Source organism: Ceratotherium simum, chromosome 19 (genome assembly GCF_057802395.1).
Source record: "Ceratotherium simum simum isolate JZ-2026a chromosome 19, ASM5780239v1, whole genome shotgun sequence".
Taxonomy (NCBI): domain Eukaryota; kingdom Metazoa; phylum Chordata; class Mammalia; order Perissodactyla; family Rhinocerotidae; genus Ceratotherium; species Ceratotherium simum.
In genome coordinates, this window is record NC_141918.1 from 37778447 (window position 1) to 37799853 (window position 21407).

Genomic DNA, 21407 nt, shown 5'->3' on the forward strand with positions numbered 1-21407 from the left:
TTCTTTTCTTCGTTATGCTTAGTTGTCAAGCAATCTCATTTTATCGCAGAACTTTCCAACGTTAAGTGTGAATCTCCTTGCTCTATGTTTAATCACATCTATGTAACCGGGAGGTTGTCTTTATTCTTGGGGCCAGCCCTCCTTTCCTCTCACTCTGATCTGAACTAGTCCGTGTTGGTTGTCCTAAGATCTCCTTTCTCCGTCATTCTGAGGATTCTCTATGCCTCTCTTCTGTGTAAATCTTCTGTTTTCTCAATCCTATGCTTTTTCTTCATTAATGCCTCATTTTGGTGGAGCATATCCTCCCTGAGATTTCTGAGAAAGGATACATGGGGAGTAAATATTTTGCCTCCTTCTATTTCTGAAAATATCTTTATTCTCCCCTTCATTTGATTGATCACTTAGCCGACAACGCTAGGTTGCAAATAACTTTCCCTCAGAATTGTGCAGGCCTGGCTCCATGATCTTCCAATTTCTGGAGTTGCTGTTGAGAAGTCAGTTACCAAGTTTCTCTTGAACAGAGCAATTTTCACCAGAAAGAAAAATCTCCAGTCTCCTCCCTGGTTAGTTCAGTGGAGAGATGCTGGAGGAGGGAGTTGCTTAATAGTCACTCATTTATCCTCTAAGTACAGTGCCTCCTCTCTCAGCTGGGCAGTGTCTTTAAGTCAAAAATCTCTCTTCTTAGTCCCTCCAGGGAGTCAAAGCCTCATCTTCTGCCGGAGTCTGAGTGCACTCTGCCTGCTGTGGTTCCATTTTCCACTCAGGTGCATTCCCACTTTCAGAGATACTTGCTGCCAATTCCTGAGCCTCCTTGTGGTTCTGCCGAGTGAACTGGCTTGTTTCTGTCAGCTCCAACCCCATTCTCCTGCTGCCTTGGATTTCAGCCTCCTGTTTAGTTACCATTCATCCATCTTCTCTCAGCTTCCATGGTCTTGTTCTATTCTTCATGCTACAAATGTTTTTTGAGCACCCACTAAGTGCCAGGCACTGTTCTAGTACCTAGAAAACTACATTAGGGAATAAAATAAAGATCTTGCTTTCTTGGTGCTTATGTTCTAGGGATGGGCCTGACAAATTAGTATAATTTATAAGTAAATGACATAATCTATTGAAAGATAACAGGTGGTATGGGGGGCAGGCAGGATATGGAGACTGAGAAAGGGAGGGTATAATTCTAAATAGGGTGATCAGCATAGGCTCTATTGATATCCCCACTTCGATTCTCTTTTTCCTTTTTAAAATCTCTTTACTGTCAATTTAGTGGGGTTTTAGGAAGAAATAAATAAATTCATATATTGAATCCAATATGTTTAACTGGAAGCCCCACATCACTTTTCAGGTGAGTTGACAAATGACAAGAATGACAATAACACATGTTTACTGAGCTTGCTATGTGCCACATCTTTTTAGGAACTGGAGATTTGGTAGAGAACAACAACCAAAGAAAACCTGGTCCACATGTAGTTCATGTTCTGATACGACCAAGTGGATGGATGGGAGGGACAAATAACAACAATCCCAATAAAAATGCAATATGTCAAGTAGTGATAAGTACTATGGAGAATAAAGCAAGGGTAAAGTGATGGTAAGCTGGTACTATTCTATAAAAAGCAGCTTCAGATGTGATGACATATGAGCAGATACTCGAAACAAATGAGGGCATGAGCCATAGGGACATCTAGGAGAAGAGCATTCCAGGGAGAGAGAACAGTGGTTGCAAAGGTCCTGAGGTCAATATGTGTTTGGCGTTTGGGGAATAGGAAGCCAGTGTGGCGGGAGCACAGTGGGTGAGAGGAGAGTGTTGGGAAGCAAGATCGGATCATACATGCCTCATAGGTTGTAGCAAAGACTTGGATTTTGAGGTGGCAAGTCAGCTGGAAGAATGAAGTTGCAATTAACTGAGATGTGGCCAGCTGCAGCAAGAACAAGAAGGGGGAGATGAGTCCAGGAGCTTCTGTACTTTCTAAATATCCAATTGGAAATGTACAAGCCTGGAATCCAGGAATGAGCTCTGACTGAAGATATAATTATTGGTACCTTCTTCAAGGTTAAATGGAAATCACTAGCTGTAGAAGAGGAGAAATGCATTCTGGGTAAATGAAATAGCATAAAGAAACAGAAGCATGAGGCCAGCCCAGTGGTGTAGTGGTTAAGTTCGAGTGCTCTGCTTCTGTAGCCCAGGGTTCCAGGTTCAGATGATGGGCGCGGACCTACACACTGCTCATCAAACCATGCTGTGGCAGCGCCCCACATACAAAATAGAGGAAAATTGGCACAGATGTTAGCTCAGGGGCAATCTCCCTCAATCAAAAAGAGGAAGATTGGCAACACATGTTAGCTCAGGGCCGATCTTCCTCACCAAAAAAAAAAACAGAGAGAGAAGTATGAAAAACCAAGTCTCCTTCAAGAATTCACCCAGATTAGTACAGCTGGCTCACAGGGCATATAAGGGAGAGTGGTTGAAGATGAGACTGGAAAGGAAAGCAGGGAGGATATTGTGCAGGACTTTGTACGGAATGCTAAGGAATTTGGACTTGATTCTGCAGTGAGGGCTCCACCACCTTTTTTATGCTGCAGCAGAACTGAGGGATACAGCCGATGTCCATGACTGAGCTGGCACGGCAATGATTTTCACTAGGTGGGATGTGTGGATGGGGGACAAAAGGGACTTGGGTAAGGGGAGGTGATGATGTCACACATCGCTGTATGCGTGAGTGAGGTTTTGAAAAGTCCTTGAGGTGGTGCTGATATGCCCCCATTTCCCACATGTTCACGCTAGGGGATGGTTTCTTTCTAGTTGGAAATCACTGCAAGCAATCGGGAGCCATTGAAAGATTTTCTTTTTAAATAATCAGATTTGTTAGAAAGACAACTTTAGCTTCAGTGTAGAGGAAGGACTCATTGGGGAAGAGATTGGGAAGCTATTTCCATAGTCTAGGTAAGAGATAATCAGCTCTTGAGTAAATCTAGAGAGGGGATATTTAAGGCCCAGCTCACAGGCAAAACAAGTGACCAAAGGAATGTATACTTTGTGGGCACATTGGTCAAAAGAAGATGAATCAAGGAGCCCTTGGGTTGTATGTGACTCTGAGTCCCATTTTCTGTAGAAGAGCATGGTTGCCTGCCATGGCTCTGCCCCAGTCACCCTGACTGTCCTTTAATAAACTTAGGAAATTGTCCAAATCTTCCTGCCATTTCTATGTTCAGCCTGCCTGGTTCAGGGGCTTCACCTAGATTGGTGTGGCTGGAGTATAGGGTATGTAAAGGAGGGTGGTGGAAAACTAGATTGGAAAGATAGACAGTGTGGGGTGGAGGGGATGTCCCTTTTTTCCCCCTTCCATTTAATTTTTAAAAAATAGTGTCAATTATATGAGCACTTTGATTAACCCAGGCAGTTGGAATACCTTCTGAATGGGAAAAGTAAAAGAGCTGCTCCTTCTGTATGTCTCTAGAAATTAGTTATTGGGAAGTCTTTGTCACAGAAGGATCATGTGATTTTAGTGGTGAGTCCTGAAGGAAACACTAAGGATTCGGGATGGGCCTTTGAGGCTTTGGTTTAAAGTAGAATTTCTTAAGGCAAGAGCTTCTAAAAACATTTCAGTCAGCCCAGCACTTTCCAAATTAAACACTGAAAAGTGATTTTAGTATATATTTAGGAATTATTTTCTGAACAAAAATATTTTCAGTGGTTTAGGCACTTTCTTTTTCTTTCAAAGAAACAGTAATAACAGGATACTGGAAATACCTTTCTGTGTGAGGGGAACATCTTGTTGGTTTTCCCTACTTTGGACTTTTCAGCATTTGTTGTTTATCACAACACAGACAACGGTAAAATAAAAGAAAGTCCCAGTTATTACTTTCCTGTACAGATAATCTTGATTTCTTAGCTCTTTCCCCCCAGTCTCTAAGGAATTTGCTTTACCAAAAGAAGGATTTATCCCTACCAATTATTAGAGTTCTGAGGAGAATTCTTGGAGCAGTGGATATATTTAAAACTCTGCACTTGATACAAAAAGACTGAAAAAAGGAAAATGTGATTATTTTAAAAGGTGAATTCACAGAAATTTGTATCTAAGTTGAAATACAAATTGCAATAACAATTTAAAACATCGCTATTACTGAATATTGTCCTTGGGTAGCTCACTCTTAGGAGTCAAAAGAGATCATAGGGGCTGGCCTGTGGTGTAGTGGTTAAGTTCGGCATGCTCCTCTTCAGTGGCCTGGGTTCATGAGTTCGGATCCCGAGGGCGGAAATACACCACTCATCAGCCATGCTGTGGCAGCAACCCCCTACAAAATAGAGGAGGATTGGCATAGATATTAGCTCAGGGCAAATCTTCCTCAGCGAAAAAAAAGAGAGAGATCATAAAAATTGCTACTCCATCTGACTTTCCCACAAATTACACTCTTTGAGTGCAGGGATTGTGTCTCTTGCTCATTGTATGTACATGGTTCTTACACAATGCCTGGTACATACATGGTATTCAAAAAATATTTGATGAATTGACTAAATACCTGAATGGAGCACAGAAGACTGTGGTCCCAGAAGACCTTAACATATAGACCTCCAGCTCTTACCATGAGCTAACATCACTAACCTCCCACGTATCTGTGAACTTTGACCCTGAGAGATGCTCCAACTAGATCCTGGAGCTGTTTCAACACTGTCACCTCTGGGCTATGTGGTGACCTTAAAATTCAATCTCCAGGACAGGGCACATGAGAAAGACAGATGTTAACAAAGTATACTTGGAGCTGCTCTATATCTGTTATGCATGTGATGGTCCCACAGGGGATAGAAAACCCAGATGCCAAAGCACATCCTAAAATAACACACCATTTGTGTGGGATGTTGTAAACCGCCAGTAATCAACAGACTGTTGCTAAGCTTCAGCAATTGCCCATGAGAATGCCTTTTAAGTTCACGACATTGTGCAACCCAGCAAGCAAGGCTACGCCAGCACAGCTGACTTTCTAAAGAACAGAGAACAATGTGGTATGGGTGCAGGGCACGTGGGCGGGCGGTGTGGCTGGGAGGGTTGGTTATTCAGCTGGCTTTGCAGGCACACCAAAACACATGGAGAGTCACACCATGGCATCTTGGAGTACACTGGACTTCCTGAGAAAGACTCTGGCAAGAGGAGGATATCATATAAGTTACTGCATGTTTTCTCTACTTCTAAATAGAGTGTCTGTGTTGCCTGGTGAATGTTTTAAGAGCCTTATAGATGATGAGAGGACCTTTGTGAATTCACTGCTGAGAAGTCATTTTTTATTTAAAAAAATACTTTTGATGCCAGGGGAAGAAATAGGGAATGAAAGAGTATTTGATAATTCTGTAAAACAAATTTTATTTTTTAAATAGGATATAAAGAGCCCACATGCTAGGCTTATTTTATAAAATGTGCTAAAATTCATGAAAACATTGCCCAGTTTATGTTTATGCCATTATTATGTTAAAACATACTGAATAGCAATGATAATAATAGCCATCTTATGGAGGCCTATAAAGCAAGAACTTTGCACACATCTGCACACCAATTCTGCAAGGATGTAAGGAAGATACCAGCTACAGCTCCATCTTATAAATTAGGAAGCTAAGCTCAGAGAGGTTAAGAATTACGACCAGAGACACACAGCCAGCAATTATTAAGGGCTATTGCATGAAGCTCAAAATAAAACAATGTTTTAATATTTGCTCTTCATTATTTGGAATGCTCAAAATGCCACATTATAATCATTTAAACTATTAATTGAGTTATGAGCATAGTTATATCAAAACTATGAAAGTCTCATTGTAATTTTTTACCTTTAATCTTGTGAAACTGAAAAGAACAAGCAAAAATTTTTTTGTCAAAGCAGTTCGTTTTATAAATAAGAAAGACGAAAGGACATCCCCATATTTTAGAAATTATTACAACTATTTGTCATAGTTTAGGATCCTGCAGCACGGCTTACAGAGAGCCTAAGATATACCATCAGTGCAAAATCAGACTTCTGCTTCTGTTTTCTAGGCTCATCTTGCACTCAAAATGAGAGTCACTTTGATTCTTTTAAAGTAGAAGAGTTTCATAAACATAAAAGCAAATTATTCACTAATTTCTTCATATCCATCTCTTAATTTAGTATTGTTCTCCACACTTTTCCCTCAGTCATGTTGTGGTTTTTCAGGTGGTTGAAATGAATGAAATCATTGTAAAACTGTAATGCTTTCAATTGGCTGGCAAATACTTTATGTAAAATAAAGTAGGTATTTTATCACCTTTTCCTAAAGAAGATAAATATGTGGCTAAAATAATTATTAACAGGTGTGGAGATACAGAAGCGGCTAGAAAATATTTCACAATCAATGCATCTTTCAGACAGTCAAACACTTGTCATTCACATTGCTTTTTAAACCCCAGCATTATATGGAAGGAAAAAATGGAACCACAGGGTTTTTTTTTTAATTCCTGTTTTGGTAGATTTTAAAAATTCTTTTTCACTTTTGATTGAATTTTGTCACTTCTTGGTTGAGTGTCTGTATTTTTGGAGATAATGCCTGTTTCTAGAATTGTTTATTACTGAAGATGATCTAGTCCAACTCTCCCGTTTTACAGTTGAGGAAACACCTTGTGTGGCATTTCTTCACTTTAGGGCAGGTGAGGGCATTGCCCACATCCACACTGCCTGCTTTGACTTTTCCACTGCAAGCTGGACCAACCCACGGTGGGGAATAAACAAACAGGGACGAACACAAATTTATGATGCCATTAATCTGGCTGTTGGATTGTTCTTCCCCCAAATAATTCAGGTAAGTGATAGACTTAAATTCTTGAATTAAAATATTAATGTATTTCATGGAATAGAGATGGCTGATATTCTGTTTACTAAACATCTGATTCTTTGTTCTCGGTTAGATGAGCAAATCAAGCGTTAACACCCCTTAGAGTACAATAGCCTTTTATGATGGTGAACTAGCGCCCTCTAGCATATCTCTGAGTCGCCACTGTTAAAAAATCTTTTAAAAATGTAACCGTGAAACTAAAATGTTCTCAATACTGTGCTGGCTTCTTTATACCATCTCACTTTAATTCTCACAAAAATTGTATGACTTCGGTTGAGAAAGCTTTGTAAGGAGATAAAGCTAATAAGCAATGTAGGGAGGGCTACTTCAGGTGTGAGAAGAGAGTTGTGGACAGGGAATGACGGACTTTATTGAGGGATGCAATGATGAATAAGTCCTGGCCCTCTGGGAGCTCCCAGATCAGTAGGGGAGACAGAACTCTGGAAAAGAATGTTGCAATAGGCACTTTAAGAACTATTGCAGTGTTATTCCTCCCCCCAATGCATTTATTTTATTTTATTTTTATTGAGGTAACATTGGTTTATAACATTATATGAATTTCAGGTGTACATCATTATATTTTGACTTTTGTATAGACTACATAGTGTTCACCATCAAAAGTTTAGTTGACATTTGTCACCATACAATGTGTCCCTTTCACCCTCCCCCCACCCCTTCCCCTCTGGTAACCACCAATCTGTTCTCTGTATCTATGTGTGTGTTTGTTGTTGTTTTATGTTCCATATATCTGTGAAATCCTACAGTATTGGGCTTTCTCTGGCTGACTTATTTCACTTAGCATAATACCCTCAGGTCCATCCATGTTGTTGCAAAAGGAAAGATCTCATCTTTTTTTATGGCTAAGCAGTATTCTGTTGTGTGCGTGTATATATATATATCAGATCTTCTTTATCCATTCATCCATTGATGGACGCTTACTTTTTTTAATGGTGTGGGAGCAAAGAAACAGAACCACTGACTCTGCTTGGGGGTTCTGAAGATGACTTCAATGAAGAGACGACATAGAACTGAGTATTAAAGAAGGAGAGTAGTGTGCCAGGTGAAGAAAAATGTCATTCAAGGCAGCACTAAGAGCAAGTGAGAAGGCATGGAATTGAGGAAGACCATGGGATGTAAGCACAGAAAACATAGGGGGGTCAGTGCTATTGGAAACTGGGTGCCTTGAATGCAGTGGGGCAGAGATGGTTGGAGCAAGACTGGGAAGAGCTCTGTGCCAACATAGAGAGTTAGGAACTTGTCCTCTTGACAGTTGGGAGCATTGGAGGTTTTCAACTGGGAAATAATGTAACTGGATTTCTTTCTTTTCATGACCTACAAGTTGAGAAATATAACCCATAGTCAGGAAACTATTAAAACAAATATAGTGTATAAATCATATATATAGCAAACACTTCTTTAACCCTTACTCTGGTATAGAAATATAACATTGTGAACACCCCGCCCCTCCTCCCTACCCCAATCATAACCCCATCTAAGTCCAAAAGATAAGAACCACTGTCTTTGTGATTTTTAATCACTACATATTTTTCTTCATAGTTTTATTACTTATGTGTCCATCCTCAGAAAATAAAGATTATTTTTGCCTATTTCTGAACATTTTTTAAAGGGAATCACACTGAATATTTTGTGTTTGATTTCAGGTGCTCACCATTGCATTTTTACGATTCGGCCTCATTGTGGATTGTTGCTGAGGCAGCATTTATTTATTTACGTTGCTGTATAGGATGCTCTTGTTTTAATATTTTGCAGTTTATCTTGTCTGCTGTTGTTGGATATTTTTTCTTTGTTTTTTAATCAGTTCTTGCCTAATGCAAACAATATTGCTATGAGCTTTTGTACCCTGTATCCTGTTCACACACACATAAGTTTCTAGAGCATATTCAGATTCCTTTTTCAGCAAGTTAACTCTGATAGGACTGTGTGGCATAAGTAGAGTGGGGTTGAGATACCCTGGTCTACCTTCGTTGAAGGTGGAGAGGAAAGGTCTATCTGAGGGATGGTCCTGAGGCAGACGGAGCTGCATAGGAAATGGAGTGACACCCCTGGGTGACCCCGAGTTTTCTAGCTTGAAAGACTGATATCCTTAACTGACATCAAAATTCTGGAGGAGAAATATGTTTTAGGGGAAAATGAAGTTCTCTCTGGGGTTTGAGGTGAACGCTGGACATACAAGTGGAAATACCTGCTAGGCAATCAGAAATGCCCATCTAGAACTTAGGAAAGGGAGGGACTGGAGAGGAAGATTTAGAAATGGTAACACACAGTCAGTTGTCAAAGCCACAGGAAAGGAGAATAACGATAATTGGCAATACTTTTTGAGCATTTTCTATGATTCTAAGAATGCTACATGTATCAACTCATTCGATCTTCACAACCACCCGATGAGGCAGGTAACATTATTATTTTCATTTTACAGAGAACAGAACCGAGGCACAGAGAGGTCGATTAGCTGGCCCAAGGTTATACATCTAGTCAGTGGTGACACCAAGTGGAGGTTATTCAGGAAGAGACTGTGGAAAGGACTGAACTTTAGGGAGTACCAATATTAACGGTTGGAAGGAGGAGGAGATGGAAAGAGACTTAGATGAATAGTCATGGAGTTAGGAGAAGAGCCAGAGAGTGCCATTAATAGCCAAACTTGAATTAACTTAGTAAGGTAAGTACTGCAGGTGCCTGGCACTACTGGAGGAGGTCAGGTAGCGTGCCAAAACAGAGTCACAAACAGTCAAGGTGTCAAGGGGAGTCTAGGTGTCAACAAAACCTATTCAGGCTTGGTTCATTACTTCCAAGAAAGGATATGAAACCTCTTTAAGGAATCTAATAATAAAATGTAGAAAAATAGTTATTTCCCTTTGGTTGTTGTCAACACCTAAAGTAAAAAGAAAAATCTCTCCCTTGAGTAATTCACTTATGTGTGGGTTATGGGAAAATGGTGGAGAAATGGGGAAGGTAGTGGTGGAGATGAGTGCTACATACCAGACAACTCTGCTGAGTAAACACGCTGAACTGGGTGGGAGGGAGGGCAGGAAGAAGTCTTGGGAGAGGGCCTGCTCTGCCAAGGCCTGCAGTTCCGCCATCCCCCACTGTGGTTTGGTGACTCTGATGAAAGTGGGTGGCAGTGGATGTCCAGGTGGCTCTTCAGCTGTACCTGGAACCTGCCCCATGGCCCTATCTTCTCCCTGGTGTTGCCCTGTTCCTCTCTGGATAGACTTATCTACCGTTTGTCACAAGGCTGGCAATTCAAGATGCCTTTATGTTATTCTGAGCTGGGTAGCATGCTCAGACAGGCACGACCTCTGCAGAAGGGCACAGGTTCTGAGCTGAATAAAGCAGGCATGGGGTTGACTCTGCAATAACAGAAGAGAAAAATCCAAGTCTGCTTCTCATTCATTCATTCATTCATTTATTCACTCATTATTCTCACAGATATTTGCTGAACACCTATAATGTCCTCAACACTACGCTAAGAACTGTGTCACCAAAAAGGGATTAAATCAAGCATGATCCCTGCCTTCGTGAAAGTTATAATCTAGTTGGGGAGATGAAAAAAAAAATAGTAAGCAGCAAATAAAAGATTATAAAACTGTCACGTGTAATAAGGAAACAAATGTGAGGCAAAAAGAAATTACGGGATAGATGGAGGAATTTAGAAAGACTGGTCATAGCGGACGCGGTAGAGACTCCTGTGCTCAGCCATGTCCAATTCTCTTTGCTTTTAAGATCTGGGAGAGGACCCTGCTTCCCCTTTTCCTTGCAATTGGGTGGAGCCTTGTGACCAGTTCTGACCAGATATTGGTGCCTGAAGCAGGGTGCTTCCATAACAAAACCCATCTCTCATCTTCCCCAGTACCTTCCCCATTTCTCCACCATCTTCCCACACCCACACATAACTGAATTACTTAAGGGAGGGAATTTGCTTTTTACTTTAGCTGTTGACAGCAATCAAAAGGAAATGACTATTTTTCTATATTTTATTATTAGATTCCTTAAAGAAGTTTCACTTCCTTTCCTAAAATATGTGGCATTAGTTTAGCCGTCCAGTGGTGAACAGCACGGAAATTGACAATGGAAGCTAGGGAGATGGCAAGTCCTCTGTGTGGTTGTTGATAAAACAGCATTACTTTGGAAAGAAGATTATATAGCTAAAGAAATGTGGCTCTAGGGAGAAAGATTGGAAAACAATGTTTCTAGTGTGTGTTGGTTCCTACTAGCTATGTTTTGGCAAGTCTTTATAAGCTCAAAAAAGAATTGGTTGATTTGTAAGCAGAGTGGAAAAGGAATAGAGATATTTCAGAGAACTGGGGACTTGCAAAATTGGAAAGCCTGTCAGGTTTTAGACTCCAAACATTAAGAGAGAGAAAGCCTTGAAAGACAAAGTCCATTAAAGTAAACCTGTGGAAAGTCCAAATTAAATGTATGGCCTCTACACCAATTGGTAATAATACCTCTCAATACATTAAGGAACTTTAGGGCAAAGGTAAAATTCAGGTATTCAATTAGATAAAGAGCCAGGACAAAGATCAAATTATGCTTTTCCATAGAAAACCTTAGTTTCATGTTTACTCAGGAGAGTAACCATAAGGCCATAGTAATGGCAAGAGAGAGACAGATTATATGTATAAATATATGTGGGGAGAGAGGGAGAGAGAATGAATGTGACAAGAAAGCAAAAGAAGATACTAGATCTGACAATCATGCTGTGAAAAGAACTGGAAGTATAGGTATTGGCAAATATAGTTTACTGAAGTCAAAGAGACAAGAAGCTTACTAAATTTTGAGAGAGATTTACAGTCAAAGGAATCACAAGTCCAACTGGACAGGTAGTCTTCCAACATTTAACATTAGCACATGGACAAAAAAACTACTCAGCCCCCAAGAAGATGCCCATTAAGTATGTGGCCAAGGAAGATAACAGAAGAAGCCCCTCCAGAGGGTGGAGTCATGAGAATCAAGGAACATTTTCCACCCCCAGGGTAGGCGCCTTTATGGTGTTTGCCCAGGAGCAATTTCAGAATTGAGCAGGTCAGTCAGTGCCTGCTGAAAGCTTCCATTTTTCCATTTCAGAATGGAGTGTTTCCTGTGGTTGTGCTGGCCTTGTTCCTCCATGTACATGGTCTGTGGGGCACAGATTAATCCATCACTGTTAGTTCAGAGCTCTGTAGACCACGAAGACCTGATGTAGAGACTACCACACACCACCCAGACATCTGGACTGTGAGCTCCATGTTGTGACTGATTTAGATTTTTGGTTTGTTTCTTTTGGGAAGAAGATTAGTGAGTTCTGGTGGGGGAAAGAGAGTGAAACAGAAGAGTGGCCTGTAGTAGACACTCATTATCACTCCTTTCCTTCTGGCAAATGGGAAGATTGCATGTCCCTGTCCCCTTGCAGTAAGGTGGACCACAGACTGTGCTGAAGCATTTATGGCCCCTGGGAGACCCCCCATGCCCCACAGCACTCTTCCGGCCCTGGCAATCATGGAGGAAGCTGTGCGTTGTGATGAAGGTGCTAAATATTCAAAGTAGTATGGAAGACAGGTGCCCCGGAGCATGTGTTTTGGAAATGAGAAATCAATGTATTGTATTAAGCCACCAAGATTTGGGGGTGGTTGTGAAGACGACACAGTCTAACCTAATGCAGTAGTCTGTGAGTAAACGAATGGAGGCTAGCATGGGGACAAGTGAGAAGACAAGTAGAACAGCCTAGAGGCTGGATCTAATAAAACTACTGAAAGCTGGTGTCTTCGTCCTTGGATTGCTGTACCAAAATACCACTGACTGGGTGGCTTATAAGCAACAGAAATTTATTGGTCACAGTTCTGGAGGCTGGAAAGTCCAAGATCAAGGCGCCAGCATTGTCGCCTTCTGGGGAGGAGCCTCTTCCCGGTTCATAGTGCCTTCTCGCTGTGTCCTCACATGGTGGAAGGGGCTGGGGAGCTCTCTGGAGCCTCTTGTATAAAGCACTCATTCCACTCATGAGGGCTCCACCTTCACGACTTAAGCACCTCCCAGAGGCCCCACCTACTAATACCATCACCTAACCACGCTAGTGATCACTCCTTTAGGGGTTAGCATTTCAAAATATGAATTTTGGAGACACACCTTCAGGCCATAGTATTGTCTGTAGTGAACAAGAAGAAGGAACAGGAAATGCACTGGGGACAGGGGGTTATAGAGTCAGCCAAACCTTCCTAAGATGCAAATGTCGCCCTGCAGAAGAATGTAAATAATAATAAAACTTTAAAGGTATTTCCTTTCCTTTCCTTATAACAGCAGACCCCAGGAAAGCGATACTGGGATGAACTGGAATTCTGTCTAACAGGAACAGTCCCTTTTCTTTCCCTAACTCTCTGTTGCTCAGTCAGGAGCAGTTCTCAGCATACATTAAAGAGTATCTTATCTCACCAACACACTCTTCCTTTTCTATACTTTTCCTCATGCATAGTTGGTTTTTAATGAAGCTAGACTAAAACAGATAACCCCAAGCTCAGGAAAAACCTGTCTGGATCAACATTTAAAAGAGGTGATGGTGGTTTCTAAACTGCTGGATGCTGAACTCCCTGCTCCCTTCTTCAGGAGCTCCACAAGCCAGCCACCTCCTTTCTTCCCCACTCGCCTTTCCCCTCTGCCTTGTTTCTATTCTAATAATGGGGGACACAGAAGACTCTGTAGAGCACAGGTGGAGGCTTCTCTAAAGGAGGAAGATGGGTCTTTGGATAAAAGCCACCCAACCACAACTCCATCTAGTCTTTTCCTCTTAAATTCCTATTGCTTTTTGTCAACTTTCAGTTCTCAAACACTCAGTTCTTTATCTACTGTATTCTTCACAGTTTCTCACTAAGATTTTTCGCTTTTGGCAACAAGAAGTGAGTTATTACGATTCCAGGTTCGAGGAGAAGTCCTTGATATAAACTCTATGTGCAAAGAAGGAAGGAGAAAGAAGAGACTGTGAAAAAGCCTCTTCCCAGACTCGTTCTTTAGAGCTTCTCCATTAGATCAAGACAATTGATGTTAATATTTTTTAGTTGTAGAAGTAATATATGTATGTTTTAAAAAATAAAATACTAAAGAAAGATATACAATAAGGCTCTCTCCCTACATTCATTCCCAACCCTATCCCCTACTTCTCAGAGGTAAACACTTGACAATATTTTTGAATCTTGCAGAATATTGTATGCATCTGCAAGGAATATATATTTTTTTCTTTTTTTTACACAAATGTATGACATGCAGTTTTTTTGCTTATCTTCTCCAAGTAACATGTCTGCTCTGTCTAATTTACACTCTTACTGGCACATACAGATCTATCCGAATCATATGGACCTACTTTGTATTCCATTGCACAGATGCGTCATAATTTCAATAAATTGTTCTCTACAACTGGGCCTTCCCTTGATTGTAAATATTTTAAATATACTGCCTATTTCAAGTGATATATTGTTTTAAGGAAGATCTTTCATGACACTTTAAGTTCTCCATGGAGTTAATTTAAATTTTTGAGATTTTGCAACAGTGTTGTTTATAATTTGAAGAAATCAAAATTTCCTCCTAGTAAATTATTTTTATTTTCTTTATTATTATCCTTTTATCTTATTTCCTATTGATTATTATTATCTTTGGAAATCCAAATCTTTGATCATAGTTCATAAACTAGTAAACCAAATTTGAGTTCACAGGAACTGGGCTTGTGATGAAGTGAAGTATAAGTGGTCATTGACAATGAAGCTCTATTACACATTAAAATCACCTCTAAAATAACTTAAGTCAATAAGAAATCATAACTTAACTTACCAAAATTCCTAATAGACATAGGTTTTAAGAACCGTGGAAGGTAAACCAGGACCTTTAATAGCCTTCTGGTGCCAAATGATGATGATGATGATGATGGCAACAGTGATGACAACAAAAACAGGCCACATCTGGGTTCTCAGAGTTAAAAGAATCATCTTCAGTAAGAAAAAAATATTTTTAGTGTGCTGGGAGGAAATTCAGGCTGGCAGGCAGAACCCGGACTCTCACGGTTGTGGAAACCTGGAATAAGTGCAGAATGGTCATCAGTACCTGGGAAATCCATGATTGGGAGAGCACTGTGGTGGCAACTCCAGGAGGTGGTGTTTGGAGACACAAGCTGACAGGACAATAGGTCAGGATGTAGCCCAGTCTGTAATGAGTTTCAGGGACAGGATTGTAAACCACATAGTCTGGTCTATCAAGCCCCTAAACCGGACCACACACCTATAGCTCTGCCCTCATGATGTGCCACCTTCCTTCTCACCCTCAATGCTCCCACCACTCGGGCTTTCTTTCCAAGCACAGAATACCAAGCTCCTTGCACCTCAGACCCTTGGTCATTCAGATTTCTGCCTAAATATCCTCTCCTCCCAGAGTCTTTCTCAGGACACTCTCTACCACATGGTTCCATTTAAATTATCTGCATAATCTTGAGGACCCTCCCCTCATTATCTATCTCCTCTCCACTATAACATAAGCTCAATGAAAGCAGGCTATCTGTCTTGTTCCTTATTGTATCCAATAATCTAGGCACTTTTATAGGTACCTAGAATATTCTAGGTGCTTATTAAACATTTAAATGAATGATTAAATTAACAAACGAACTAACTAATAAATTCGTTAACGAACGAATTACTCTAGTGGGGATAGTGGACCAACAAGATAAAAGTTTCCATGACTAAAAATATTTGAAACCACATCCTTGACTAAATAACAAGGGCTGGGAGAAGAGGAAGGCTGTCACCAGATGCAAAACTCTTAATAAATGAAGAGAATGAAAACACATGGCAGGAGTGAAGTAGAGGAGGAGGTTGTGCTGAACAGCTTCAACCTCAGTGTAGGACAAACTATTAGAGGGTGGTGAAATGCCCTGGTTTGGACGTAGTAATGGGAGATGGCCAGCCTCCCTCTTGTTTTGAGAAATGGGAGAGAGTAAGTAAACCTCACTCATCAGGATGAAAGGGTACCTTTGAGTTAGGTTACAGTTAAGAGAGATTTGGATAGAGCCATCTGCACAAAGGTTGTGGATATAGTGGGATTTGTTCATGATGGTACATGGGAAGTGGGGAGGCAACATCTTAGAGGAGTGGGGAGGGGGTGAAGAAGAGTCCAGCAGGAAGAGGAGGAGAGTCACCCAAGGGACAAGGGAAGGAAGATTTTTTTGGAGATGTAGAATTACAGAGTTGATAATCATAGCAGAAGTGATTTGCCTCAAACATGCAACTCCAATGCAAGTTCACAGGGAGCCTGGCAGTACCTGGTCTACTCTCAGAGAAGAGGGCCCCAACTGTCCTGCATGACAGTGAGGACCCTGATTTGGGGACAGCTTCTTAACACTCACACAGGGAGAACAGCTAATCAGCAAAATGCTGTGGAACGGTGGTTTTGCGCCAGGCACTCGTGGTGGGAGGTAGCTAAGAAGAAAAGTTGGACTAAATAAAGAATAATACGTTTCTTGCACCCTCTCTAACTACTCACTCGGTTCTGTAGGCTACTTATTCTTCCCGGAGAAATAAAGCCAACCTAGTGGATGAGCACCAACAGCATCCAGTTCACTGTGACCTGCCCACCCAGACTCCATGTGCAGACACTGTGCTTGTAATGAGGTGGACAGCTAGGGGCACCCCGATTCTCTTAAGGTAGCGGAGGATCATTGAGTCACTACATACCATCCTTGGTCTAAAATTGAGCATTCATTTGGATTCTTAAATTACGTACAACAGTTATTTGTTGTCTATGCTCCAGGTTGCAATGTAAGAGGTATTCCCTCACATTGAGCATTCAGCTAATAAGCACACTCTATATGTCAAGGTGCTTTAGATAAGCTATTCAATGTACTGGTCTCAACAATCTCGAAAAGTGAGCACTATAATCCTGCTTTTACAAATGAGGACGCTGTCTTAGAGGGGCTAACTTGTTAGACACACACACAGACACAGTGCACTGACCCCCAAGCCCAAGCTCTTTCAAGTACACTTCCCTTCACTCTAGAGCCACACGGACTAAGGCTCAGTTTCACAGAAGTGGTTACAGTTTGTGTTAGAGCGATGCTGCTTTGAGAAAACTGAAGGTGGAAGAAATAAGACGGTAGTTAGACGTAGCTGCAGTTTGCAATTTTTTGGTTTAATTAGGATTTTTTGGACAAACGTAGCCTCCACCCCCATTAACTTGGTGCTCACTGGTGACACTGGACAGTGTCACGACATACCTGGGGGGGAAAAGAGGCAGAAGTCAGTACAATATATTCAGTCTAGCGTCCTGTGGGAGATCAGGCAGAGGAGAGAACAGCCAGTGTGAATTAGGCTGGTGGTTCTGTCCAGAAGGGGGACAGAATATCAGGAGGTACTAGAACTTGACTGTTTTTGTGATTGTTTGGTCTTACTAGGAGTCAGCTTAGGAACTGGGGTGGCTGCAATAGAGGAAAATCTGGCGTTTTCCCAGTTTGCCCAAGTAAAAAGTATTCTTTCCATTGGGTGGCTGCATTGGGTCAGGAAGGGCAAGGAGGGGTCCACTAGTTATTTGTCAGTTGGGTGGAAACAAAGGTAACAGTGGAACATTGTCTGCCCTCTCTGATAGTGCCTGAATTGGGAGAGAAGGGCCACCAGTGCGGGTGCCTCCGGAAAGGGGTGGGTACTGGGCAGGTCAGTGGTATTTGTGCTCGAGTCTGTTTGGCAGCCAGAGCTGGGTTGGTTGAACAAGAAAGCAAAAGCCCACGAAAGCCAGAAAGCCCTTCTGTTTCTGGAAGCTGCTGCTTAGCAGAGTGTAAAGCCCCAGCCCCCGGCCCACCCAAACCATTCGAAGAGCAGGGCAGCGAAGAGGCAGAAGCATCGGCACCTGTCCATGGCGTCCTGGGGTAGGACCGTGGAGAAGTTGTGGACGGTGCTAGCTCTGCACCTCAAGCACCACAGCAAGATGGGCTGCTGCCTGGTGACGCTGCTGACCGCGGGCGGGGAACGCATCTTCTCCGCCGTGGCGTTCCACTGCCCCTGCAGCGCCTCCTGGAACCTGCCCTACAGCCTGGTCTTCCTGCTCTTGCCGGCGCTGGCGCTCTTCCTCCTGGGCTGCGTGCTGAGCGCGCGCTCCTGGCGCCTCCTGATGGGCTGCCGCGTCTGCAAGGGCTGCTGCGCCTCCAAGGGCTGCTGCGCCTGGTGCGAGTTGTGCTGCCAGGTCAGCGGAAGCGCCTTGCTCGCGTCCCTCACCTGGGTGGCGGTGGCGCTGCTCGGGGGCGCCTTCTACGAGTGCGGCGCCAGCGGGAGCGCCGAGATGGCGCGGCGCCTGTGCGCTGGCCGCAACTCCAGCTGTGCTGCCCGGCTGCCGCTGGTGCCCTGCCAACAGGCCGGGGAGCCCGACGTGCAGGACCTCCTGAGGGAGCTCAGGGCCCAGTCGCAGGTCAGGCGCTGGCGCTGGGTGGGGTTGGGAGGAGGGGAGAGGGACGAACGGGGTGAGGCAGAAATTGGTGCCCTTTCTCCAGACAGATTACATCCAAAGACAAACTAAAATGGCTGTTTACGTTTAATGAGCCGACAAGGCAATATTTAAATAAAACAAATGAAGAAGAAAGGCACTCAAATGCTGTCAGGCACCTGCTCTGTGCCAGATACCGCGCTAGGCCCTTTACTTCTATGTTATTCTCTTATGTCTTCACAGCGAATATACTAAGTGTGGTCAAGTTGTTTGTCCAGCCAGAAGAATTTTTGCAGGAAAATGGGTCGGCTTGGCTCTAAAGCCACCACCTCACGCTGCTTCTGGGCTTATAAAGCTCAGAGGTTCTTGAAAATGAATGCTTGTTTCATTGGATTTGCCAGAATTCGGCGTTTGGAGTTCTAGAGGAGTAACATACAGGCTCTTCCCTGCGCCCTTGACATGACTGGGAAAATGACTGACTTGTCAAGCAAGCAGTTGTACAGAGGGGTTCGGGAGGGTGCTGCCACTTCTTTCTGTAAAGGGATTAAGACCTAAAACTGTTGCTTGTTCATCATCATAACCATGAGTAGTTCAAACTTTATCTGATGATTTCAAAATTTCTTATAAAAAGTGTAATTAATTGCTATTTTGTTGTTTTCCTAAGGTTTGCGGCTGGAGCCTGATAATAGTTGTTATCATCTTCGTTCTGATTATGACGTGCATCTCAGAATGCCGAGCTGCAGGTAAATTCCCGCAGCTGAAATTTTGGAAAATCTATTCAGAACAGGAGAAGCAGATTCTTAAAACACAAGTCACAGAGCATGCAACTGAATTGGCAGAAGAGAATGTTAAATGTTTCTTTGAGCACTCACATCCAGAAGAATGCAACATCCCAAGCATTGAAGACTGGCAGCAAATTTCATTGCCATATACTTTCAATCCGAAGAACAAGTACTATAGCCCGTTGCACAAATATGTTAACACAAGAGAGAAGGAGCAAAATATCAGCTCTTCTAAAGGAGGCGAAGAGGTTTGTTTTCTTGGCCGTGTAGATTCCCCTGATAAGGAGAACACTGTTTAGTTAACACCCTATTAATGAATAAGAAAAAAAATTCTTTTGAATGAATGCTTCATTTACAATAAAATAAACATTGGTATTATTTATGACTGCTTTTTTTTTTGGTCCTCCACATTGTGGAAACATAGAACTTTAAATCAAATAAAAATATAGAACTTTACCTCTTTATTATATTAATTATAAAAAAAAAGGAAGGAAGGTTAAATGATTCACTCAAAGTGACAAACTGGAGCTGAATCAGAAGTTTTATATCCCTAGTCTAGAGTCCTTTCCACTGAATAATAATGCTGCCTTCAGATAAAAGATTTTAGTCGCAAAAACAGTAAAAGAACAGTTGAACTTCAGACCTTTCTTTTAGGTTATCTGATATTAATTTCAAATTCACTCTCTTGCAGACAACACATTGTTTAGAACTTAAAAATACTGGCATTTTATGGCTCTACTATGGTTACTAAACAAAAATACAAAAAATCATCATGAAAGGGAAAGTAAATTCTTTTTTCTTTGCTGAAGAAGATTCACCCTGAGCTAACATCCATTGCCAATCTTCCACTTTTTCTTTTTGCTTGAGGAAGGTTACCCCTGAGCTAACATCGGTGCCAGTCTTCCTTTACTTTGCATGTGGGAAGCCACCATAGCATGGCTGACCAGTGGTGTAGTTCCATGCCCGGGATCCGGACCGACAAACCTGGCCACTGAAGCAGAGCGTGCAGAACTTGAACCACTTGGCCATGGGGCGTGCCCCTGAAAGTAAATTTTTTTAAAATACAAAATTTGAAAAACTAGGACAATTACAGGCATAGGAGTTGTTTTTAGTTTGTAGTATCAGAAGGAAAATTTTAAAGCTGCTTATTATAGTAAATTTAAAATACGTACAAAAGTAGAGAGGGTAGTACTGTAAACCCCATGTAGTCATTACATAGCATCAGCAGAGTGCAGAAGTCAGATAAAACGCACACTGTACAAATAAATATAGAACGACAAGTTGTGACCTGATATGGATTAGGGGAGGAGGGGGTTGGGGAAGTCTGTGAGAAACTGAAATCTGTAGAGTAGAAAAGAGCATTTCAGTTTGCAGGAACAGTGTGTGCAAAGACTGAGGTGAGAAATAGCACAGTCGGACGCCTTACAGGCAGGTGGAAGAAATGAACAAGGGACAGATCATGCAGCCCCTCGAAGTCATGCAAAGGATTTTGGTTTTTATCCTATGAACAGCACAGTTATTTCCTGGTGGGAACACGGTCAGCGCTGTCTGGTAGGACACACCACTCCTTTGAGCCTGGTCCCAAAGAGGCCACATGACGGGTTCAAGAAGCATTTCTAACTCAGGTTGTATTTATTAGCTGGCTCACCAAATGATTCCTCATAATCACCCTGGCTTTATGCTGCCCTAAAGCCTTGACCTTAGAAGAGATTCAAACACAGCATCTACTATTAATATTTGCTAAAAACAGCCATATTGTTCTAAGACGTGATTCCACAATGTATTGAGTACTGGCAAGATGATACAATTTATAGAACATAAGATTAGGCATGGTGCCTTTGCTCCATTCAAAGCCATGAACAGAAATATCACTATTCAATGAACTGGTTAAATTATCAAGTCCTGAGGAAAGCATCAGAAAATAGAATTAGCCAGGTACGCATATGTCTCTGGCTGAGAAACATCTCGGAACCCTTAAGTTTCACAGCATCTTGCATCTTATCTACCAGATGGCCTATTGTAAATAACTCTTCCTAAGACAAAAGATGGAGAGATGCTCCCTGTCTGAGTCAGCCCCAGCACTCCCACTGAGTGCCTACCATGTATCAACCCCGGGGCCTGCCCTGAGAGCTAAGCCTTTGGTTGATCTCATTTTGTCTCTTCCTCTTCTTTACCTACTTATGAAATATGCCTTGTGAATGTCAATGGAAGGCTGTGGAATTGATCATATCATATTCTCATTTAAGGAAACAGACCTGTATCCAAAAATGGACATGGTCTGTCAGACGCTTTGCCACAAGGAACAGAATACTAAAAACCTCCAAAAGAAAGAAAAATTCTGCAAGATTATGAAATTTATTCTCATT

General features: G+C 42.0%; 1 protein-coding gene and 1 long non-coding RNA gene across 2 annotated transcripts; one reads left to right on the forward strand and one right to left on the reverse strand.

Annotated features, from left to right (window-relative positions):
* Window positions 1–4036: 4036 nt before the first annotated feature.
* Window positions 4037–17878, reverse strand: LOC147914532 (uncharacterized). The gene is made up of 3 exons (XR_015555184.1): window positions 17690–17878; window positions 14636–14875; window positions 4037–4290 (listed from the first exon to the last, which is right to left on the reverse strand). It is a non-coding gene; the product is annotated as an uncharacterized LOC147914532 (long non-coding RNA).
* CALHM6 (calcium homeostasis modulator family member 6) lies at window positions 17695–19409 on the forward strand. The gene is made up of 2 exons (XM_004422386.3): window positions 17695–18244; window positions 18924–19409. The coding sequence occupies exons 1-2, from the start codon at window positions 17696–17698 to the stop codon at window positions 19338–19340; spliced, it is 966 nt and encodes a 321-aa protein (XP_004422443.1). The 5' UTR covers window position 17695; the 3' UTR covers window positions 19341–19409.
* Window positions 19410–21407: the final 1998 nt, after the last annotated feature.